This window comes from Pipistrellus kuhlii, unplaced genomic scaffold (assembly GCF_014108245.1).
Source record: "Pipistrellus kuhlii isolate mPipKuh1 unplaced genomic scaffold, mPipKuh1.p scaffold_m20_p_7, whole genome shotgun sequence".
Taxonomy (NCBI): domain Eukaryota; kingdom Metazoa; phylum Chordata; class Mammalia; order Chiroptera; family Vespertilionidae; genus Pipistrellus; species Pipistrellus kuhlii.
This window is the reverse complement of record NW_023425573.1, coordinates 30,826,173-30,849,847: the sequence shown is the minus strand read 5'-3', so window position 1 is coordinate 30,849,847 and position 23,675 is coordinate 30,826,173. Positions and strand designations below refer to the sequence as shown.

At 54.6% G+C, this 23,675-nt stretch overlaps 2 protein-coding genes across 7 annotated transcripts in view; one reads left to right on the top strand and one right to left on the bottom strand.

Moving 5' to 3' along the window:
* Positions 1–2,579: 2,579 nt before the first annotated feature.
* Positions 2,580–14,175, top strand: STK25 (serine/threonine kinase 25). Of its 3 annotated transcripts, none has more exons than XM_036421070.2 (12): positions 2,580–2,712; positions 3,099–3,220; positions 8,281–8,511; positions 9,145–9,201; positions 9,688–9,796; positions 10,526–10,683; positions 10,765–10,950; positions 11,283–11,428; positions 11,678–11,792; positions 11,958–12,029; positions 13,213–13,349; positions 13,609–14,175. In XM_036421070.2, exons 2-12 carry the CDS (start codon positions 3,191–3,193, stop codon positions 13,646–13,648), a joined length of 1,281 nt encoding a protein of 426 aa, XP_036276963.1. In that variant the 5' UTR covers positions 2,580–2,712; positions 3,099–3,190; the 3' UTR covers positions 13,649–14,175. The 3 variants fall into 3 exon arrangements, with proteins under 3 accessions (XP_036276963.1, XP_036276962.1, XP_036276965.1); XM_036421069.2 differs by having other exon boundaries at positions 2,612–2,774; XM_036421072.1 differs by lacking the exons at positions 2,580–2,712; positions 3,099–3,220; positions 13,609–14,175 and adding an exon at positions 3,690–3,734 and having other exon boundaries at positions 13,213–13,353.
* The window catches only part of FARP2 (FERM, ARH/RhoGEF and pleckstrin domain protein 2), a 95,432-nt gene continuing 81,986 nt past the window's right edge, over positions 10,230–23,675 (bottom strand). Inside the window, exons 21-29 of one of the 4 annotated variants that reach the window (XM_036421063.2) lie at positions 23,341–23,409; positions 22,708–22,797; positions 17,989–18,009; positions 17,697–17,779; positions 16,746–16,864; positions 16,369–16,532; positions 15,439–15,546; positions 15,143–15,294; positions 14,269–14,912 (exon numbers count right to left, since the gene is read on the bottom strand). In XM_036421063.2, coding sequence (XP_036276956.1) covers positions 14,846–14,912; positions 15,143–15,294; positions 15,439–15,546; positions 16,369–16,532; positions 16,746–16,864; positions 17,697–17,779; positions 17,989–18,009; positions 22,708–22,797; positions 23,341–23,409 — 873 coding nt within the window. In that variant the 3' untranslated portion in view covers positions 14,269–14,845. Of the gene's footprint in view, positions 12,527–14,268; positions 14,913–15,142; positions 15,295–15,438; positions 15,547–16,368; positions 16,533–16,745; positions 16,865–17,696; positions 17,780–17,988; positions 18,010–22,707; positions 22,798–23,340; positions 23,410–23,675 lie in introns of those variants that run through there. The other 3 variants (XM_036421067.2, XM_036421066.2, XM_036421064.2) reach the window with 3 other exon arrangements.

The following is a 23,675-nucleotide window of genomic DNA, read 5'->3' as shown; positions in this document are numbered from 1 at the left end:
GGGAAGGACCGGAGGAGATGAACCAAAGAACGTGTATTCATGTATGCATAACCCATGGACACAGACAATGCGGTGAAAGCCTGGGGTGGGATGGGGACTGGGCGAAGGGGGGCAAAGGGGAAAACTGGGGGACATCCGCAACGCTGTCAACAATAAACAAATAAAAACACAAGTCCCCTGGAGTTTAGAGGGCTGCACCGCTCAGCATTTGCACAATTTACAATGCACGGGAGTCCCGGGCCCTGCCTCCTCACTGGCGTGACCAAGTGACCCACCACCCACTTAACCCAGGACTGGGGGGGGGGGGGTAGGTGGGATGTGGAACTTTCAGCGTTAAAATAGGAAGCTCCTGGGAAAACTAGAATGATTAGTCACCCTATCCTTGTCAGTTTTTTTTTTAATGTGCTTTTATTGATTTTAGAGAGAGAGAGAAAGGGAGGAGAAAAACTTTGATGAGAAAGAAGCATTAATTGGCTGCCTCCTGCGTGCGCCCTCCCTTCCCCCCACTGCCCGCTGCGGATCGAGCCCACAACCTGTGTATGTGCCCTGGTTCACAGGTCGATACTCAACCACTGAGCCACACTGTGGGCATTATTTTTTACTTTAGCTATTCCAGTGTGTGTAGTTAGCATCTCATCATTTTAATTTGCATTTCCCTGAGAGTTGATGATGTTGAGCATCTGTTCATGCACTGTTTGCCATCCATATACTGGAATCCTCCTGAGCGAACTGTCTCTTTAAATCTGGTCTCAACTTTTGCTAGGTGAATTGTCTTCTAACTTTGAGTTTTGAGAGCTTTCTATATATCCTCTCTCTCTCTCTCTCTCTCTCTCTCTGGTTGGATATGTGATTTCCACATTTGTCTCCCAGTCTGTTGCTTGTGTTTTCATTCTGGTAACAGTCGTTTTGAAAGCAAAGTTTTAAAATGTTGATAAAACTGCAGTTATCTTTGGTTTTCTTTATTTGTGGTAAAAATTATATAACATAAAATTTACCATTTGAAACATTTTAAGTGTACAATTCAGCGGCATTATATATCCAGTGTTGTGTAACCATCACCATAATCTATTTCCGGGGCTTTTTATCACCCCAAACAGAAACTCTGCACCCATTTCCCTCACCCCTAAGCCCCTGTAAACCTCTATTCTACTTTTTATCTCTTGAATGGGACTATTGTTAACACCTTATATGAGTGGAATCATACAGTATTTGTCTTGTTGTGACTGGCTTATTTCCCTTAACATAATGTTTTCAAGGTTCTTCCATGTTGTAGCATGTGTCAGAACTTAATTTTTTTTTTTTGTTAATCCTCACCTGAGGATATTTTTCCCATTGATTTCTTTTTTTTTTTTTTCTGAGAGAGAGGGAGGGAGGAAAGAGGGAGGGAGGGGCAGAGGGAGAGAGAGATCATGTAAGAGAGACACTACTTTGGTTGCCTCCTCCATGTGCCCTGAGGGGGCAGAGGATGGAACCAACAACCCAATACTGTGCCTTTGACCGTGCCCTTGACCCCTGATGGGGAATGGCAACCCATGACCCTTCCCTGCGCAGGAGTGTGTGTGTGTGTGTGTGTGTGTGTGTGTGTCTGTGCGTGCGCACAGAGCACATTGGACAGGGCTTACATTTTTAAAAAAATTGTATTGATTTTTAGAGCGAGGAAGGAAGAGAGGGAGATAGAGAAAGAGAGGGATGTGAGAGAAAAATATCCATTGGTTGCCTCCTGCAGGCGGCCCAACCAAGGATTGAACCTGAAACCTGGGTATGTCCCCTGGATCGAACCGGCCACCTTTCGGTGTACACGACATTCAAACAAAGGAGCCAACACTCCAGAGCAGAACGTAATTCCTTTTTCAATCTCATTTAATTTATTTATGTGTGGCAAAGTACACATAACCTTAAATTTACCATGTTTATAGTGTTCATTTGTGCTAAGCACATTCACGTGGTTGTGCAGCCATCACTACTGTCCATCCCCATAACTCTTGATTTTGCAAAACGGATACTGTCCCCATTAAACACTCTCCCCACCCCTGCTCCCCACCGTTTACTCATTTGCCTGTGCACCTGACTCCTCCAGGAACCTCAGATCAGTGGAGTCACAGAATTTGTCCTGTCTGGCTTATTGCACTGTCAGTCCTCAAGGTCCCTTCATGTCGGAGCAGGTGTCCCAGGCCCAATTCGTCGGTCCTTTCATCATTCCGTGGACACTGGGTCTGTTGTCACCGCAGGGCCCACCGCCTCCACCGTGGGTGGGTCGGGGCGCGGTGGGGAGAATGAAGGAAGAGGAGGGAAAGAAGAGGAGGAGCGGTGGGCGTGCCCTACTCCACCAGCGCCCAGCCTGGCCCCACCTCCAGGACCCGACTCCGCCTCCAGGACCTGGCACCACCCCCTGCCCCGCGGCCTGCCGGGAGATGTAGTTCACAGTCGCTTAGAAAGCCGGACTCGGAGTCCCAGCGAGCCCCGCGGCGCACCTGCGGGCCCCGACACCGTCTCACCCCATGGCCTGCCGGGACTTGTAGTCCAACTCCAGTGGACTCCTGTGCCCAGAGCGAGTGGCGGGACTCGGTGTCCCAGAGAGCCCCGCGCTGGGCTACAATGCCGCGCTCCGCCCTCGCTGTCGCCTCGGCCGCCGGCCTTTCTTCGGCCGTCGCCGCCACTGCCGCTGCTTTGCGGGCTGGAGGGCCCGGTGTCCGGGGCGAGCGAAGGCAGCGGGTGGGAGCCTGCGCGGGCACTGCGGAACGGGCCGGGGGAGGCCGGGATGGAGCCCCCCGGAGGTGGGCGCGCTGCCGGGCGAGCCCGCGCCTAGGGCAGTTGGGAAGGGGCCGAACGGCGCGGGGAGTGGGGCTGGGGAGGAGGGCACCTGGGGCGGGGTCCGGTGCGGAGGAGCGGGCCTGAAGGCTGCGCTGGGCTGGGAGCTGAGGTGGGAAGGGCTTCAGGGATGCCCAGGGTTGACAATGCCCGAGCTGCTGTGTTTTTCCCCCCGGTGTCTCTGTCTCTCCCCCAGCTTGTTCCCAGATGGTCGGAGGAGGGGGCGGCCGCCTGGCCTGGGGAGCCGTGTGTCCTGAGTGGGATACTGAGCTGGCCTGCTCTCTCTCCAGTTGACTAAAGCGAGCGAGCCGGGTTCCCGATCCTCAGGCGGAATCCAGGGGCCTCCTGGGGCTGCGGCGGATGGTCTGAGGGCCGCGCAGACATGGCTCACCTCAGGGGATTTGCCAACCAGGTGAGGGTTGGTTTCTGGGTTGTGCGCGCGCGTTCGCTGGTCCCCTGGGGCGAGAGCACTGACATGAGGGGACATCTTATGACACCAATAAGTATCTCTCGTACATCTGGGGTTTCAGAGGAGCCCTCCCCTCCAGGGTGTGTGGGATGAAAAGAGGAGCCTTCACGGGGAACCTTGTGATGTACATGTGTGGGCGGGGGAGGGGGCAGTCCTCAGGAGCTGCTCTGGGTGGGAACAGGGCTGCCTCAGGGTGGAGGCAGAAGCCCACAAGCCTCTCCCAGGGAATCACTTGAGGTCAGTGGCAGGTGTGCAGAGACCTGTCTCAGCAACAGGGCGGGGCAGGGCGGGAACCTGGATCTGCAGGGACAGCGAAGGTCAGAGTCCACACTGGAGGCTGGGCTGTGGTCATTCTGTCCGTGTTGGGCTGGAGGAGGGACTCAGGGGGACCCCTCCCTGATGGGCAATGAGAGAGGCTGCGAATGTGATGAAGCAGCTGCCGTGTTCCAGTTGGCATGTAGAGAAAGCAGAGGACACCTGTGTGAGCATTTTCATTGATGGGAGGTGGAGAAGGCTGGTCTGCAGAACCTGATTTGCCCAGGCTAGGAGTGCTGACCTGGGCGCTGCCTTCTGTCTGCTGTCTTTCTTCTTTGGTGGATTGGTTCTTGTATTTTGTGGCACCGGCTGACTTTGAGGGACCCTCTGTAGTGTGCCCAGAGTTTGCCTCGAAAGAGGACCTGCTGCCGGTGCCAGGAAGGGGGGTGTGCATGGGGACTCATGGTCTGTACCTCCTCCCTTTTTGTTATTTCAACGCAAATGTGATGTGATGCTGATTTGGAGTGAAGTAAACCACCTGGTGGCAGGTGTTCCTCTGACGTGCTGGCCTGGGCTAATGCAGGCCAACTGCTGCAGTGTTGGGAGGAGCTCTGAGAAAGAGTGATCCTGCTGCTTGCACCATGTGGGAATCCATGGGCACAGAATGCAGGAGGAGCAGGAGGCGTGTGTCTGTGTTCGGCCAGGGTTCAGGTCCAGACACAGGCTCCTTGGAGAAACCTGGAAGGCCACATGCAGCTGCTGGGCAGGGTATCGGGGTCCAGCAGTGGTCACAGATGGGAACCAGGGCTTGCTGACTGATGCCAACAGATTTTTCATTCATATCTGACATTGTATATTTGGTAAAATTACATGACTAATGCTGGGAGAGAAGTCTGCCTCCGGCTTATTTTTAAGAGCTATAGGAATAGATCCTGTGGGTTCCAAAATGAGAAAGTGGAGCTGTGAGCTGCCTCTGTACCCATGAGCTGATGGTACTTGGTGCTCGGCCTGGGGTGTCCAGTCCGATCCAGGAGGGAGGGCGGGTGCAGAGGAGCTGAGAAAAGGACCCCAAAGGAAGGAAGCCCTCTTTGTCCTTTCAGGGGCAGAGAGACTTGGCCTTTGTCATTAGCAGGAAGCCTGACAAGACTGTTTTCTCTTGAGGAGCCCCCTACAGCCTGTGCTCCTATGCTGCATTTCTCTTCACCTTGCTGATGGCCACCTGCCTGCAGGGCCTGAATGGCTGTGGGTGGTTACTGGCTCCTCTTATTTTGTGGGGTGACACTAATGGCAGGCACACTGCCACATGGTGTACCCAGATCTGATAGCACCAGGGCTGACTCGGAGAACAAGAGTCTTGACCGCCAGTTGAATGACCTGAGTGATTGTCCAGACCCGTGGCCAGCAAACTGCGGCTCTCGAGCCACACGCGGCTCTTTGGCCCCTTGAGTGTGGCTCTTCCACAAAATACCTGGGTGAGTCTATTTTGAAGAAGTGGCATTAGAAGAAGTTTAAGTTTAAAAAATTTGGCCCTCAAAAGAGATTTCAATTGTTGTACTGTTGATATTTGGCTCTGTTGAGTAATGAGTTTGCAGACAACTAGAGCTTGAACTTTAAGGTACAGAGGAACCTCCTGATTCAGTAGGTAGGGGGTGGGGCCTGAAGGTCTTGATTTCTAACAAGCTTCCCAGCAGTGCAGACACTGCTGGTGCATGGGCCACACTTGGAGTGGCGAAGGGTTAGAGCACTGAGTTCGATCTTGGGACTTTGGCTAAGAGTGGTCACCACAGCCATTACCATCTTCCTCTTCTCCTTCCTGTCCCCTTTTCTTTTCCCTTCTACTTTTCCCTCTTCTTCCTCCTTCACAGCTGTCACCACCACCTCAATATATTGAGCAGCTACCACATGTTCCATCTCTAATCCTGCTGACAGCTGTAAAAGGTGACAGATCTTCTGAGTCTGGGGTTTGTCTGGGTATATCTGATGGAGCCTGGGCGTGTCTTAGTCCTAGGCATCTATCAGCACAACTGATGTGCATGAAGGCTTGGCCCTTTTTGCTTCTGTATTTGAGCCCACGGAGGGAGGAAACCATTGGAGGGGGCCTGGAGAGGAGGGGTGGAGGAAGATACAAGTTTGCCGACGACTGGTCCAAACCACTACATCCCCTAGAAGGGCAGCCTGGGCCCAGATGGGGAGCTGCTTGCCTTTCCTCCACCCTGGGGGGGAATGGTCGTCCCTGATTGCTTGTAGGGTCAGTATCATAGTCTGGACTATGCCTGTCACACCCTATCAGCTCAGTTGACTGACCTCCAGAGTATGAGAGTTGAGGGTTGGGGGTCCCCTTCCATATTGAGCCGGAACCCTGGCTTAGGGGCGCTCTGAATTCTGCTCGAGGCTGCCTGGGATTTCCTTTGGGTGGCTGCGTGGACCAGATTCAGCTCTGGCTGGGTGTGCAGGGCGACACTGTTCGCAGTGGAGCGGAGGGTGTGTTATCAGCAGAGGCCTGAGTGTGGTTTGGGGTGGGGGGCCAAGAGCTAGAAGGGCAGTGGTGACGAGGGTGCTGCCAGGCCTCAGTCCCCCCTCTGGGTCTTCGGCCACCTTAGGAGAGGACTGTCCTTGCAGTGACAGAGGTCGCAAGGTCAGGGCACCAACTGGACTGTAATCACTGGGGGCTGGGTGTCTTACAGGGCTGCCCCAACATGAGCTGGGGCTGGGGGCAAGCCTTCAGGGCACCATTAAGCTCTGTGGAAGGCACTGTGGGTCAGTGGGGGAGGAGTGAGCAGAGAGGGCCCTTTTTGGACTACGTACATTCCACACGTGGCCAAGGCTGAGCAGGGTGCATCGAGGTTCCCCACCCAGGTCAGAGCCAGCTTTTTCTCCAGCGGGAAGGAGTGTCATGTTGATTGTCAAGTGGTCAGCGGTGTGGGCAATGCATTGATGAGAGGCTGTTCTCTCCAGCTGGGGTTGGTCCTAATCTTGTGATCCATGACCCCATCTCTCACCTCGAAGATGGCTGAGCAGCTGTGATTTGAAGCCACATACCTGTTAGGACATGTGAAGCAGGAGGAAGAGGCTGGGGCAGGCTGGGGCAGCCTGGCGTGAGGGACCTGTGCTGCCCTCTGCTTTCACTGTCCTGCCCTTGACCTTGACTTTGGGGATTTCTGGCAGCAGTTGGCTGCACGCATCTGCGGCTGTCTCTTCCTCCACATGCACTGGACTGCTGTTTTCCGTGAGCGAGTGAGAAGGGCCTCATTCCTTAACTGGCTGAGTCAAGGTGCCAGTGGACACCCATAGGCCTGCTTGAGGCGCCTGCCTGTGGCTGCATCCCCTGGCTTTGCCTGGCCTGCCTTACTGGGGAGGGCTCTGAATTGAGACCCTGCTTCTGGCCCAGCCTCCGCAGGGCCTGCTCACCTATCACCTGCAGCTCTCTCTGGCTTGCCTGGTACCCAGAATCATCTGAGGTCTGGGCCTTTGTGTGTCCCCTTCCTCCTGGTTAGGAACCCCAGGAAGGCAAGTAACTGGTAGTTTCTGATTGACATGCGGTCTCAGTCTGCAGCGGGTTGGGCCAGGCTGGAGCTGTGCCCGGGGGTGAGCCCAGGTGAGCACGGGCTCCGAGAGGAGCACTCCCTCCCTGGGCTGGTGTCGGCACCTAGGCAGCGGTGTGATTTTTGTCAGTTACATTGGCCCTTCGGTGGGGTGGGCTGGGGTGGCCTCTTCAGAAGGAGGGGTGCCCTGCGGGATTTGAGGTCTAGGGGGCTTGGAAACCTTTCTGCCTCTGTCCAGACAAGGCCGCAAAAGGACATGTGGGTTGTGGGCACCTGGCTCCTTCGTCACTGGGCCTGAAAGGCCGACCCTGGCTTTCTGAGAACATGGTCTGTGGAGCGTAATATTCTCAGGAGCCCAGGACGCCACATGGGCGGGAGCTGGGGGATGCCCAGGGTGGTGCTGGCCAGCTCTCCGGTGTTGCTGTTCTCCACGCAGCCCCACACTGAGACCTCTGAGCCCCCCTGCCACCCTGTCCCGGCACCATCTGCACTGGCAGCTCTGTGCCTTTCAGGCCGTTTGTGTTTAAATCCGAGGGCCATGTGGGCAGTTTGCTGTGACACTTGAGTGTCCAGGGGCAAGTGTGGTGCTGGAGTGAGGGTGCAGCTTCCTGCGGGCTGCGTGGGGGTGGTGAAGGGAAGCCCTTTCTAAGGGGGGTGGCTGCCAGGTGAGTTCATGCACGCTGAGTGTTTTGTTTAAGAGAATTTTTTAGAGTAGTTTTAGGTTTACAGGAAAATGAGCAAGAGGTCTGGTCACTCTCCCCGGTGTTAGCATATGATTCATATCTTGCATTTGTGTGTTTGTTAAAATTGATGAGTCAACAAGGATACATTATTAACTATGCCCATGGTTTTCACGTGGTATTATATCCTACAGAATGATATCACTGCCTAAAATCTTTATGCTTCACCTACTTTTAACCCATCTCTGCACCTCACTTGGTCCTCCCCTCCGGTGGGGGTGGGCGGTGGGTGTGGCCTTTGTGGCCCCTCCACGTGCTCCACGCCTCCGCCCCTTGGCTGGAGCCAGGCCTCTGTGCTCTCTGAGGATCTCCCTGTGGAGGGTGCATTTTGGTTTCCTGAAACAAAAGGGACGAAAGAGGAAACTCAAAAAGACCTTGGGTGAGCTGTCTGCTGCTGGCACATGGGTTCCCCACGTCCCTGCAGAGCTGCCCTGCGCTGACGGGCTGCCCGCCTGTGTCCCTGCAGCACTCGCGTGTGGACCCCGAGGAGCTCTTTACCAAGCTGGACCGCATTGGCAAGGGCTCCTTCGGGGAGGTGTTCAAGGGCATCGACAACCGCACCAAGGAGGTGGTGGCCATCAAGATCATCGACCTGGAGGAGGCCGAGGACGAGATCGAGGACATCCAGCAGGAGATCACCGTGCTCAGCCAGTGTGACAGCCCCTACATCACCCGATACTTCGGCTCCTACCTGAAGGTGTCTGGGGCGGGGCCCGTGCTCAGGTGGATGCCCAGGGTTCCCTGGGGCCGGGGCTAAACCCAACAGTCTCTGCACCTGCCCCATATTGGAACAATGGGGAGGAGGGGCATGGCCTGACAGCGAGCATGGTCACAGCTTCACAGTTGAGCAAGCCCCCAAAACAACCACCTAGAGGGTCAGGCGGGCGTTGGGAAGGCTCCTCTCATCCTGAGGGGGAGTCCTGGGAGAGGCAGGGCTTAAGGCTGAATCTGAATGGGCTGTATGACTCCCTGGCTGGGGTAGCCCCTATAGGATGGCATTTATGAGGCCCTATAGCAGAGCCCAGTGCCAGCTCGGGGGCCTGCCCAGGGCACACAGTGTGTGGATACATCAAGGTCAATGCTAGCTGGGCAGCCGTCTTCCCAGCCTAGTTTTTGATGGGCTGTTGCAGAGTAGACTTGGCTGCTTGTCTGAGCGCATGTTCCATCTGCAAAGCTGCTGTCGTAGGAGTGTGATGGGAGGGAGCCGGGTAAGGCTGCTGGATGCCTTGGAGGGCTCCCCACAGGCCGGAGCCCTGCCTGGGAGTATGTCATGGGGCCTGGGGAACCCCCTGCTGACTACATGTACTGACCGGCATTTCTCTGGTCCCAGAGCACAAAGCTGTGGATTATCATGGAGTACCTGGGTGGCGGCTCCGCGCTGGACCTGGTGAGGTGTAGGCCGAAACAGTGGCAGCTTGCCAGGGGAGGACCAGACCGAAGGGTGCTCTGGGGTTGTCCCACCTGTGTCCCTAGACTTCTTTCCTACGCTATCTTGGCCGACTAAGCCCAAATGAAGTGCTATTTTTAGTCCCCACTGGTTGGTGCTGAGGGTCCTGGGCATCTTCTGGCCTGGGGAGGGGGCAGAGGGTTAGTGTCCCCAGTGATACAGGTTAGAATGTGCTGGGACCCCATTTTCATCGGCTGCCTTTACAGTGAAGGTATTGTATGTTCTCTAAAAACAGCCTCTTGACCCACACCTGAAACTTTATTTCCAAAGTGGTTAATGGAGTAGGGAGCCCCACTGTGCACAGGGTCACCCTCCCCTGGTGGTGAGGCGGTTGAGCCGGGGCCTTGGTGACGGGTGGTGTGGAAGGAAGGGCAGATTGGCCTTGGTGGAGGGAGTCTGAGGTCCTGCTGTCCGGTCTGTGCACAGTTGAAACCGGGCCCCCTGGAGGAGACCTACATCGCGACGATCCTGCGGGAGATTCTGAAGGGCCTGGACTACCTGCACTCAGAGCGCAAGATCCACAGAGACATCAAAGGTCCCTCAGGGCACGGCTCCTGCCTGGGCCCCTGAGCTCCGCGACACTAGAAAGACCAGGGCATGAGGTGGCAGGTTGATATGGGCACGTGGATGGTGGTGCTAGGCCTCTGGGATGTGGGGACTCTTGTAGCCCGGTGCCCACTGGGACCTGAGCACGGCCATCAGCTCGGTTGCCAGGAAACACAGCCAGTAACTGGTAGAACTTAGCACCACATTTCCATATGGCAAAAACACCTACTGTGCGCCTAGTGTAAGAAGGGACCCTATTTAAGCCAAAAGTGTACATTGTTTGCATCAGGTGTGGGCTGGTCCTGCTGAGTGTCTGACTGGAGACACTGGGGAGTGAGGGAATCTGCATGTTCGGTGGTGGAGTGAGGGGGAAGCTCTGCCGGTTAGATGGTTTGGGAGGAAAGGGCAATTGCTGTGTTTTGGGGATCTGTCATAAAAGGCAAACTAAAGCGGGGTCCCGGAGCTGGGGCTGGGGGGCTGCACAGGGTGGGCCCCTGGCTTGCTGGCACTGCCCTGTGGCCTTGGGTCTGAGGGTGGACAGATCTGCTCCATCTCTAGCCTGCTGGGTGGAGGAGAGACAAGATGAGGTCCCAGGGACGGCTCTGCTGGTGTCCCAGGAGGCCAGGAGGCTGCCAGCAGGCACTTCTTTTGCAGCTGCACATAGGGTGGGGGTCTGCATGGCTTAAAAGGTGACGCCCTGCCGTCCTGTGTTGAGCAGCTGCCAACGTGCTGCTCTCAGAGCAAGGTGACGTGAAGCTGGCAGACTTCGGGGTGGCGGGGCAGCTCACGGACACACAGATCAAGAGGAACACATTTGTGGGCACCCCCTTCTGGATGGCACCCGAAGTCATCAAGCAGTCAGCCTATGACTTCAAGGTGGGCACGGCAGGCATGAGGGTGGCTGCAGCAGGGCTCAGGGTGCCTCTGGTGGCAACTGTTCTTTGTGGCTCTGTCCAGGCCGACATTTGGTCGCTGGGGATCACAGCCATCGAGCTGGCCAAGGGTGAGCCTCCGAACTCTGACCTCCACCCCATGCGTGTCCTGTTCCTGATCCCCAAGAACAGCCCGCCCACGCTGGAGGGCCACCACAGCAAGCCTTTCAAGGAGTTTGTGGAGGCCTGCCTTAACAAGGACCCCCGCTTCGTAAGCCTTCAGGCCCCTGGCTACATGGGGTGGGCTGGGACCAATCCAGTCCTCGGGGAAGGTCTGTGGTGGGAAATGGGAGGTGACAGGGCCCTAGGCCCCTCCTTGTTCAGGGTCTGGGGAAGCTCTTGGAGGGTTTTGGCCTGGGGCAGATAGTGGAGCCCAGTCCCAGCTTCCTGGTCCCCCCCTCTCCCCCGGAACCCCTCACTGGGTCCTGTCAGAGCTTATGCTAGGCCCGTTCCCAGCCTGGCTGGCTGGAGTCTGGGCACCAGGAGTTTGAAGGACGAGCCCAGCCATCCCTCACCCTGTGATGCCTGCCCACTCCCCTGCAGCGGCCCACCGCCAAAGAGCTCCTGAAGCACAAGTTCATCACGCGATATACCAGGAAGACCTCCTTCCTGACAGAGCTCATTGACCGCTACAAGCGCTGGAAGTCTGAGGGGCACGGCGAGGAGTCCAGCTCTGAGGACTCGGACATGTAGGTCTGCTTGTCGTGCAGGGCTTCTGCTCTGGGCTGTGACGTGCGAGGGGTCCCTGCTCCAGGGCAGGAGCTTGGGTGCTGGTTTCTGAGGAACTTGGTGGCCACCTGGCCCCTGCAGCCTGAGCAAGGCCCCTACCCAGCATTTAGGGCCGTGAGGATGCCTCAGAAAGTAGTGGGGAGGGGGGTGCTTGGGATCTCCCTGAATCCTGGCCCTCAGGGCACTCTTGACTTCATTCTCCTCTGCAGTGATGGAGATGCTGAGGACGGAGAACAGGGCCCCATCTGGACGTTCCCTCCAACCATCCGGCCGAGCCCACACAGCAAGCTGCACAAGGGGACGGCCCTGCACGGCCCCCAGAAGGTGCGGGCCCCCAGGCCCCGGACCTGCATGTGCTGGGAGGGTACCTTGTGCTTCTCACATTCTGCATCTCAAGGAGGCTGGGAACGGGGCCAGGGTGGAGCACACCTGCCCTGAGCACCCACTTGCCTCTGCCCTGTTCACCTCGCTGTGGCCTTGCTTTTGCAGTCTGTGGAGCCCGTCAAGAGGCAGCCGCGGTCCCAGTGCCTGTCCACGCTGGTCCGGCCTGTCTTTGGAGAGGTGAGGGCTAGGCTGGGGGTTCTGTGGGGCATGGGGCTGCAGTGCCCAATATACAGGGTTCCAGGTCCCTTGGAGTTGACAGTGGTCTAACTGTTGGCCAGGCTTTGTTGCAGCAGGACAGGGAACAGCTGAGACTGACTGCCCTGACATGGTCCTCTCAAGTCCCCGTGCCTGCCCTTGCCCTGCTGGGGGCCCCAGAATGGCTTTGAACTACAAACATACAGGGTGACCAGAAGCATCCTGAGATGTAGTTCTTGCTTCATGGCAATTGACCCTGTATCTGTGTCACCTGCCGATGGGAGTATGATGCAGCCGAGAGTGACCACTTTCTACCCTCAGAGTGACCACTTTCTACCCCGGAGTGAAGGCAGCACCTGGAATCCAGGGAGGGGGACAGGATACAGCAGAGTCTTCCCGAGGAAGGCGGGGGCGTCTGGACAGGGCAGAAGCCTGGAATTCGAGGGAAGGAGGTTGGATGGAGCTGGTTGTCATGGACCCTGCGGGAAATTATGAGCTCAGCTTAAATACTTGGATTAGAGGCTGGGCCCCACGTGGGGCAGGGCCTGGGGAGTTGACAGGTGTTGGAGAGGCAGGCAGGTCTACCATATCCCAAGCTGCTTGGAGCATGTGTGTGTTTGTTTATTTGCGGGGGATGGGGGGGGAGGTCTGTAGGCTGCTGCGGCCTCCACAGTGAGCCCAGTGGAGAGGCAGAGCCCCACCCAGGCTGGCAGGGGCATCCCTTAGGGGTCCTGACCCTGTAAGCTGGGCCTGAGGTCTGGGCTGCCTGGTGGAGTGAACTGGGACACATGCAGGCTCTTCCTCATATGTGTCAGGTGTCAGGATGTGGCAGGGAGGGCCGTGTTGACCTGTCCCTAACTGCTCCTGCCAAGTCAGCGGTTCCCGCAGCATGGAGGCCGAGGGGGGTCAGAGCAGGTGGTCTGGCTGAGCAGTGCACTCTGGGAGTTAGTTTCTGGGCTGTTTTCTCAAGCCCTGAGCTGTCACTTACAATCGGAAGTCCTGTGGTTAGCTGGGCCTCCCACAGCATGGGAGGCTGGTTGTACCCAGCCATCCTGGCTTTCTGGTGGAAGGACCGTGAGTGGGGCCCCCAAATGCAAGTCACAGGAGAGGGCCTGAGGGTCTTCAGTGTGAGCCTCTGACCAGGCGCATGGTGGTCTGTCCGCAGCTCAAAGAGAAGCACAGGCAGAGCGGCGGGGGTGCGGGGGCGCTGGAGGAGCTGGAGAACGCCTTCAGCCTGGCGGAGGAGTCCTGCCCCGGCATCTCTGACAAGCTGATGGCTCACCTGGTGGAGCGGGTGCAGAGGTGAGGGAGCTGGGGTGGGGCCCCAGGACGGGCTGTAGGGGTCACTTTGGAAGAGGATCTCTGCCTCTCTTCCTTTCTGTTTTGTAGCTTCAGGGCTGGAGAGAGGAGGGTGGTCTTTCCTGCCAGTAGTGGCTACAATGGGCGGTGCCCCCTTCATCTCCCAGCCTGCTCTGTGCTGCTGACCTCAGCCCACGCCACCTGGTGGCTTCCTGTGGGCCTGCACTGGAGCCTGGGTAGTGACAGGGCCTCTCTCCTCTAGGTTTTCACACAACAGAAACCATCTGCCGTCCACCCGCTAAAGCTGCTGTTGGTGCAGAGGGGAGAGAAGGGTCTTGTTTTGAGCTCTGTACAGACTGCTGACTTGGAACCTCTTGTGGGACAAGGCCCCCCACCCTGTGCTGAGGGCTGTCCGCTTCCATTTCCTCCCGGCCTGGCTGAGGTTACCTGGCAGCAAAGACTCATGGAGAACTGTGCAGCCTGGAGGCGGCAGGGGCAGCCTCCTCAGCTCCCCTTGGCATAGCCGCCCCCTCCTTAGGCTCACAGGATGGTGGCCACTGGAACTGAGGTGGGGAAGCTGTTGGGCAGATCAGCCTTCTCCCACTCACCCAGGCCCCCGTCCCCACCCAGGGCCCACAGTGGTTGTCGATTTGCCTTGTGGTGTTGGGTCGGGTACCGTGTCTTCTCAAAGTAAGAGTGTCAGCCAGGATGTTTCTTTTGTTTAAGAAAACCGAACTTCCTTGTTTCCCCTTATACTCTGAGGTTAAGGTGTTAGTTTTCATAGGATATTGAGAGGCTTCTGCCACTTTCAATAAAGACCTTAAATGAAGACGGACTGGTGGTGGGTGGGGATCCGGGCCAGGCAGGGTCTCGACAGCCCTGTCTCCCCCTTGGAGTGACCCGAGACTGAGCAGGCAGGCGAAGAAAGATGCCCTTTATTTTCAGCCACACACACAAGCAGGTGTACCTCTACTTCCACTTGTTAAGAAAAACTGGGTACTAATAAATTAGAGGCCCTCGCCCTACCAGGGCCAAACGGAACTTTGGTTTCCCCTTCTCCGGAGGTATGTGAGGGGCACCAGAGTGGCTTATGCTGGGCTTTTGTGCAGCTGTGACCTGAGGCTTGTGTCTTACCCCTGGTTGATCCAGGCTGAAGGACAGGGCAGCCAGGCCCGGGTTCAGCAGTGGGTGATTCGGAGCCACCCTAGTTCTGCTCAAAGCCATTCTCAGCAGGGCCCTGTTCTAGAAGAGGAGAGGGTAGGTGAGCACCAGCTTGGTGCCACCCTGGGGCTGGACCTGCATTTCCACTTTGGTGTTCTTGCCAGGGCCCCACGGGGCCAACGGACTGCACTGGGTCTTCCAGGGAACAGTGTCCTTCCCAGGTGGCTCGGTGAGGCCCATCCAAACAGCTGGTCCGTTGTTGGGAAGACTCAGGATGAGCAGTCGTGCGCTGACTGTGCTTTGCTTCCTGGGCGCTGTCCTAAACTAGGCAGAAGGCTTCATGCCTCCTCAGGGCCCCCAGCCTTTCCGGGCGAGCTGCTGGCTCTCGTAATCACCTCCATCCACCTGCAGAAGGAGTTGTCCCATCAGAAAGGCCAGGATGCCCGCTTGGGAAGGAAGGCACTTTCTGGCCACCTGGCTTGTGCTCAAATACCTTCCCAAGATGTGGAGTGAATGGGACAAGACAAGGCCAGTGAAACCCCAGGAAGCCAGGTGCAGCCCTTTCTTCCCAGCACCAGGAACTTGCCTCCAGCCCCCAGCGGGAGCAGGAGTACCAGGCAGTCCACCACAGTTACCTCCCAAACGTGTACTTGCTCTCGGCCCGGAAGAAGTAAACGTGTGATTTGAATTGCAGCTTGAAGACATGCTCCTTGTGGATGCCATCAGCCTCCCTGGGGACGCTCACACTGTAGCCCAGCAGGGGGAGGCTGGCCAGGGGATAGTCATCCTAGAAGGCAGCATGGTTCCATGGGCATTCCCCAGCCACCTCTCCTCCCCCCCTGGTGGGGGAAGGAGATTGAAGTGAGAGAGAAGGGCATGGTGGGTCCTCTAGCGCCACGGGCAGGCTCTCTGGGCTGGTAAGCACCCTCACCTGATGTGTTTTGTAGAAGAACAAGCAGAAATTGGTGAAGACCACCCAGAGCTTCTGCCAGCCATTACTGTTTTTGAACTTTCTTAGCAGATAGCCTGAAAGCTGGTTCTAAAAGGAAAAAAGCAAAAGTGCTTTAGTTAAGGTCCTAAGACCACAGCCCATCAAGAGCAATCACCCTCCTGGCTTCATCCTCTTGGGGTCTCCTGGGAGCAGGTGTGCTCCCCAAGAATACAGCCAGCTCCCCCCAACCCCCCACACCTACAGTCCTCACAAATGCCCTCGCACCAGGGAGGATGCTGTAACCCTGGCCCAAGCTCAGCCTTAGGACTGAGCCGCTCTTGTGCTGAGGTAAGTTGGGAGCCCTGGCCTAGGGCAGACCCCTCTCTGCAGTGCCCCCTCCTTTTGCACCCCCACCCTCCTTGGTACCACACTTCTTTCCTATAACCTCACCATGAGGAACACAGGTTCTGACACATCTGTGGCCTTCACCACCAAGCAGGCACCCACAGGATAGCACAGATGGCTGAGCTGCTCAGGCTCAGGGGACACTTCTGTTCACAGCGCCCCTGAGAGGTGTGTGTGGGGTGCTCCTGATGGTGGAGGTGGAAGCAGCGACTCCTAGTGACAGGCCCTGTTGGGAGCACCCTGGAGACACCAGTTTCCCTGTTCTTCCCCGCACACGTGGCTCTGAGTTTTTTCCTCACTGGGTTGCTCAAGTCCTGAGGATGACTCTGAGGGTGACTGTCACTCCACAGCTCTGGCAAAAACCCTGGGCTGCTGTGCCTGAGGGGACTTTTCCAAGCCAATTTCCTGCCCGAAGAGAGAGCGGGAGGCAGCTCGCCATGGCCTGGCCCAGGCCTGCCGCCTGGGATCCCCAGGGTCCCTTCCCCCAGCAAGCACAAGCTGAGAGGGTGCTCGTGTGAGTTATACCTCAACGGCTGCGCTGTGGTCGGCTCTGGAGACACTGGTGTTCCGGTACCAGCACACATGCACCGTGGTGTTGGCCCGGTGCTGGCCCTGCCCCTCCGAGGAGCTGTGGGTACCGTGTGCATCATCTTCTGACTCCTGCTCCACAGAGACTTCATCGGAAGGTCCTGGGGCAGAAATCGGGCATCTCTGCTCAGAGGGGATAGGACCACCCTGGCGAATGGAGCTCTGAGAGCAAGGGAGCTATTCCTTTGTGCCCAGGCCAAGAGCAAAGCCCACCCTTCTACCTGGAACTTGAGCACGTGGGCTTAGTGGGCAGAACATGAGTGAGGAAACAATTTATGGGAAAGCTTCCTCGTGCAGGGGTTCTCGGAACTCACTGCGGGGAGGAATGCACACTGCGCCGCCTGGCAGAGCCAGAGTTGTGTTGCCACTGCTCTTGGCCGCTTCAATGGCGTTGTTCAGGTCATGCATCCACTTCTCCTTTTCCAGCCGAGTGCTGTGGGGAGAGGAGGGACGGGAGGGAGGGCTGAGGCGCAGGGCCTGCACAATCAGGGGACAGGAGGCCAGGATGCCTGTCTCAAGGGATCAAAGGATGATCAGGAATGCTGCTGCTGGTGGCCCAGCCTGCACCCCTCTGTGGGCTGCCAGGGGCAGGAGGAGGGAGGGCAGCACCCGTGTGTGGACTGGGGTTCCCTACAGGGTAGTTTTCTTCTAAAACAAGGTTTTAAAAGTCTCAGGTACAAGATTAGTTGCTTCCTGGATCACCATTTCCTGGTGGGAGCTAGTGGATGCCTGCCTGAGAGAAGGATGAACTGTCGGGAGTCACTTGGCTCCTCCAGGGGAGGGACAGCACAGATGGTGCGACAGAGGTCGGGCTGCCCCTCTGTTGATCTGATGTGGAACAGGGGAAAGTGGCCATTTGCCCCTGAGCTGTGGCCCATCAGCCTCGCTGCACAGCTAGGGGCCAGGATGCAGGTGAGGAGGGGCCCCAGCCTGGCCGCCCTGTCGTGCTGCCACTAACCCGCTGGCACTGTGCCTTAACTTGAGTGTGCCAAAAGCTTGTGCCCCTGGAGACCGACAGTCTTCGCAGGCCTGTTGTTGTCGAGGGCCATGAACCTGAGGCGCAGGAAGCCGCTTGGCAGTGCCATGGCCAGTCTGTGGGACGTTCTCTGGCTCCCCACCACTGGAGAGCAGTGCTCAAGGGGCACACATCACTCCGAACTGTGGGAATGACACTCATCACTCAGAGGGAACTCTAGCTCATGGCAGGGAAGCCCCTACTCCTGGCTCGCAGGGCCCACTGGGATCCAGGTGTGAAAGGTTCTTACCTGGCTGCCACCACGATTGTTTTTTGAGCTGCATAAATAGTAAAACAGTGTGGAACGGACCACTCACTCTTGCTTGCTTCTACCTGTGGGTGGGAGAAGAGGTAGAAGTCTGGGCCAGGTCCGGGGCTGGCTGACACAAGCTTGAAGCATAACACAGGTGATGTGAAAATTCTGTGCTGTCCAAGTCTACGCTGACTCTACAGGGGGCTATGGGAGGCATAAGGGGTCCCCAACCATGGCACCTGCCACCCAGGTGGGTAAGCTGTGGGCCACAGGGCACCCAACTACTCACCGGTGGGTCCAGTACTATTAGCTGAAAATCAAGCACAGGAGAAAGTGTTGAGCATTATCATTATTAAATAGGGAGTTGGACAATTCATTTTGTAAACTTGGTACCAAAACCTAACAAAGTTAGATTCAAAAAACCAATACAGAGTAATCTCAGTTATAAATAACTAAATGAAAGAACTTAAAAATAAAATATTCCTAGCCAAGCCTAAAAGCAGACAGAAACTATCCTGTGACCAAGTAAGGTTGTTCTAAGAATGCAAGGATGGTTTGACATTAGGAGGTGATAATAGCAGTAACTTTGTCACAACATCAAAGGGAAAATAGTGATCATTTCTCTAAATGCTCAAAAGAACTTTGCTAAAGTCCATGATATTATTTCTGATATTTCTTCGAATCAGAAAGAAACTTAACATGATAATGGTTCTGTTTCTCAAGCCAAGAGTCATCATCCTTCCCTAGGTTCAGCCAAATTACACATCACCCCATAGAACAGACAGCTTCCCTGTGCAGGGCCTACAGGATGCCAACCACAGAGCCTAACATTGGACATACAAAATCTAAAATTAACATGAGCAATGACCAGTAGCAGGAGGTTGTGAAGCTGTTGGTATACTCCCAAGTTAAAATGTAATTTTAAAGTTAATTGCCATATATCACTTCCATCAACAAGTATATATGACAGTGGTCCTATGAGATTATAATAGAACTGAAAAATTCTTATCACCTAGTGGTTATAATGTCCTAGCACCGTGGTCGGCAAACTGCGGCTCTCAAGCCATATGCGGCTCTTTGGCCCATTGAGTGTGGCTCTTCCACAAAATACCATGGGTTGGGTGAGTCTATTTTGAAGAAGTGACATTAGAAGAAGTTTAAGTTTAAAAAAATTTGGCTTTCAAAAGAAATTTCAATCATTGTACAGTTGATATTTGGCTCTGTTGACTAATGAATTTGCCAATCACTGTCCTACCACAACACATTACCCATGAGTTTGTGGTGATGCTGGTGTAAATAAACCTGACACCAGTCATATAAAAGTATAGTAATACAGTTATGTATAGTATGTAATACTTAATAAACTATGTCACTGGCTTATGTATTTAATATCATTTTCATCATTGTTTTAGAGTATACTCTTTCTATGATTAAAAAGCAGTTTATTATAAAACAGCTGTGTTACATCGGCGGCACCCTCATATATCTTGTGTTTACCGTGTCTCTTAATGTCATCATTTTCTCTTGTGCTTGATTTAAAATCGTGTTTTATAAATTGAGGGTAGCCTCAGTGTACAGGGTTTATGAAGTCCACTGTTGTGTGCAGTGATGTCCCAGACCCTCACGTTCACTCACTGCCCACGGACCCAGAGCAACTTGCAGTCCTATAATCTCCATTCATGGTAAGTGCTCCATTCAGATATACAATTTTTTATATTTTTTCCACTTTTATTTTTTAATACCGTATTTTTATAGTATCTTTTCTATGTTTAGATACAGCATTCAATACAGTAACATGCTGTGTAGGTTATAGCCCAAGAGCAATAGCTGGATCATACAGCCGAGGTGTGTAGTGGGCTGAGCCATTTAAGTTTGTGCAGGTGTGCTCTGATATTCACATGACAAAATCACAGCATGGCACATTTCCGAAACACATATCCCCATCATTATGTGGCATATGACGGCAATACAATTTCAAGAGAAACCTCAATGGTGTTTTTTGAATGAATCTGTCCAGATTATTAAAAATTTTCTGGAAGAATTAAATACGTAAAAATAGCAAAAAAGTTTTTTAAAAAGGACAAATGAGGGATGCAACTTATTCTCCTGACATTGACTGTAACATATAACACCCTAAATTAGAAGAGTGTGGACTGATGAGAAACACAGAAAATGCCCAGAAAGAGCCCAAGTGTGAAAACAAGGGCTGTTTTTATGGTCAAGGCAGCCTTCGAAATCAGAATATGAAGGGTCCAATGAATAAGGGGAAAACTGATTATATGGGCAGAAAATGAGTCCCAATCTAATAACATCCAATGAAATGTTTTAGGTAGATTAATTGAATGAGAAAAATGACATCATAAATGTACCAGAAAACAAGAAGTCCCCATACCATGGCACAAGGTGCCAATATAACCTGGGCATGGAAGGGACTTTTTGAGCCCACACCGAGGACAGGAACCCTAAAGGAAAAGATGGCAGATCTGACCACAGAGTCTTAAGTTCACTCCTTCAGCAAGACTGTGCCACAGACTGTTCTAGGAACAAGACAAGCACAATCCCTGTCCAGATGGGTTTCAATTCTACAAGGTAAAACCAAACTGCAGGCAAAGTAAAAAGGCGTTACTAGCTGGGGAATGCTTTTCTGAGGGTTGGCTTGCCTCTTATAATAAGTGTCACAAAAGTGCATGAAAAGCTAACATCATGGAGACCAGAGTGATAGATATGAATGCCTCCCAGAGGGAGTGCCAGGAAACAAGGACCCAGCGAGCCTCCCTGACATCCCAGGGCGCTCCACTCGCCAAACTGGAAAAGATGAGGGTGAATCCCCAGTGCTCCCCAGGCCGTGCAGACGGTGCAGCCTCAGATGTGCTCAGTGGATGTCCACTGTTGCAAGTGCTCCGACAGCCACGGAGCAGCAACACTCATGGGAAATGGCACCCTGTGTCCAAACAGCGCCTTTTGGGATTTATTTCAAGGATGTGGTTGAGGTGTGGAGAGGCACACAATGGTGCTATTTCTAATTCTGAAATGCTAGATGCAGCTGGAATGTGCAGAATAGCGAATCAGTCAAGTCAATGGGCCGGCTCCCCACTGTGCGTTCATTTCCTCTCACCTCCACTTGAGGAGGTGGTGGGAGCACAGAGGACACAAGGGCACGTTCATGACGCATCACTAAGCAAAACTGCAGGCCACAAAACAGCTTGGAAAAGTGAGTCCACTGTGGCAGCAAAATACCTCGATTGATATGTGAAGCTGGAAGGGTCTTTTGCAAAATTCCAACAGTGCTTATTGCTGGGTGGTAAAATTGTGACTAATTTTCATTTTATATTTTCAGTTATTTTTTTCTATAATGAAAGATTATGAAAACGGGGGGTCTGCTTCCAGTAACGACAGGTGAGCTCTTTCAAACCGATCCTCCTTGCTGAGAGTGGAGGCACCCTGAGGGCCAGGAAAGGCAAGACACCTTGGAAGATGAGCTGCAGAAATCGAGACAGCAGGCCAGACACGACAGAGCCAGGCACCCACCCACGGATCCCACCCACGGACCCCTGGAGGGAGGCCTGGCGGGGGCCTCCGGGAGAGAGACTCGCTGCAATCAGATGCTCTGGATCCAACCGTGGCCTCTCTTTACCGTTCCTACACGTGGGTTCCAGGCTGAGTGCACACTTACACGGAAGGCAAATGAAGGTCTCTCATCAGGCCACAGAAAGTACTGACCACAAAGGAGGCAGCTAACAACCGGATTACATTAATATGAAGAATTTCTGTTCATCAGAATTACAAGTGTCATGTTACAGCTGTGACAGTAGGGATGGGGACACACTGGACAAGGTGGGGACAGCAGGATCCCTAACAGCCCCGGCCAGCAACAACAGAGTGGAAACAGAGGTGAAAGGGCAAAGGGCAAGCTGGATGCCACATAAGAGACTACTGCAGGGACCTCACACCGGACTCAGAGGAAAGAAGCCAGGCTCCAGCTCACTGGGGGCTTCTCCAGCCCATAGCTTCCCCATCAGTGGTAGCGTGCTTTTTATTTTTAACTAGAGGCCTAGTGCACTGCGGGGGGTGGGGAGGTGGGGGGGAGGTGGGGGTCGGGGTGGTCCCTCAGCCCAGCCTGCACTCTCTCCAATCAGGGACATCCCTCACAATCCAAGACCTCTGGCTCCTAACCGCTTGCCTGCCTGCTGGCCTGGCCGCCCCTCCCCAACAGCCCCCTGCTGGCCTAGTCACCCCCCAACTGTCCCCCTGCTGGCCTGGTTGCCCTGGTTGCCCCCTAACTGTCCGGAAGGAAGTCAGGCATCCAGAAGATATCCAGTCACCTAGTCTAATTAGCATATTACCCTTTTATTATTATAGATAATCCTCATCCAAGGATACCACGGATATATTTTAGAGAGAGGAAGAGGTGTATGTGGGAGAGAAATACATCGATTGGTTGCCTCCTACACACACCCTGATCGGGGGTTGAACTTGCAACCTAGGTATGTGTCCTGATCGGGAATTGAACCCACAAACTTCTGGTATATGGGACAACACTCCAACCAACTGAGCCACCTGGCCAGAGCACATCTGACTGTATTAAAGCGAGGTGTGTATCCGTGTGTGTGTGTGTGTGTGTGTGTGTGTGTGTGTGTGTGTGATAACTAATGATGCCATGCAGGACCAAAATTGTCAATATAAAAGATACAAATCAAAGAAGTAGAAACGCTACAGTCTTAAGATTTGGGGGTTTGGTTTTGTCTTTCAAAACCTGTGTCAGCTCCTACCCCTCCAGCAGCTAAGTGGCCCCAGCGCCTGCCTGGGGTCTTTCATCGCACCTCCCACTCTGGGGGGGCAGGTGGACAAGGTGAGTTGGGGGCTTGTCCTGCAGGTGCTGGTGGTGGTCCCCAGGGTTGAGTCTGAAGGGGCTGCAGGGCAGCTGTTTGAGCACCAAAAACAATAACCACAACAGATAGAAACAGACCAACAGGTGCTTTAAGGTAGCCAGTTGAATCCCAGCACTCACCAGCATGCCATGAAGCGGGAGGAGACCCCGGATCCGGAAGTGGCTGGTTCCCGAGACTCCTCTGCTTGTGTACAGCAACATATCTGAGAACTGAGCCAGGCAGCTTTAGATAAATCATTTAAGAAACAAGTAACAGGGTTGGGACTGTCAGATGAACTTCAACTCTAGCTCTATGGTGTTATCAAGTCTATTCAGCTTGCTGGAGATTTCTGGCGCAAAAGGGACTTTTATTTCATTCAGACAATTGTTTTTGACTAGAAGCAACTAGGAACCACACAAACCAGCAGACATCCTTGGCCCAGTCACCCCTCATACAGGATGCTGAGGTCTGGATCTAACTGGATATGAGGAAGAAGTGGGTGATAGGAAAGCTGGTGGCAGCAGGGACTGGCTGGAAGGGCCTCAGCTCCCAGAGTCAAAGCTGGCAGCTCGGCAGGGCGGACACCCCTGCAGCCACAGGCACGTGAATTTTCTAAGCGCTGGCTTTGCTCATCCACAGACAGAATCAGGACGGCCACTGGCCAGGAGTGTGTTCTGTGACCCTCACGTGGCTCCTGTCTGACTCTGAGGCTGCCCACCTGGCCCAACGCGCTGGCATAGCCCCCCTAACACAACTGCTGCCCATCCACCTACCAGAAAGAACATTCTCTGCTGCAGGCCCTTCCTGGTGAGCTTGTGAAGGCAGCCCTCACGGATGAACTCCTGAAAGACAGCATTGAGGTCTGCATTGCGTGGGCCCACAGCCGCCTCAGCAGACAGCACGCTGGGGGGGCCGGGGCCTGGCTGATGTTACCATGTGTGCTTCTCTGAGCCTTTGGATGAGCCCCTCACAGCCCCATCCAGCACTTCACCGGTGCCCTCCTGCCCCAATGTTCAAGGACCTTCCGCACCTTTCTGCCTTCCTCCTTCCTGTCTGCTCCTCATGGTCACCCGAGGCCGGTCTGGGTGCCAATTAACTCAGTCTCCAA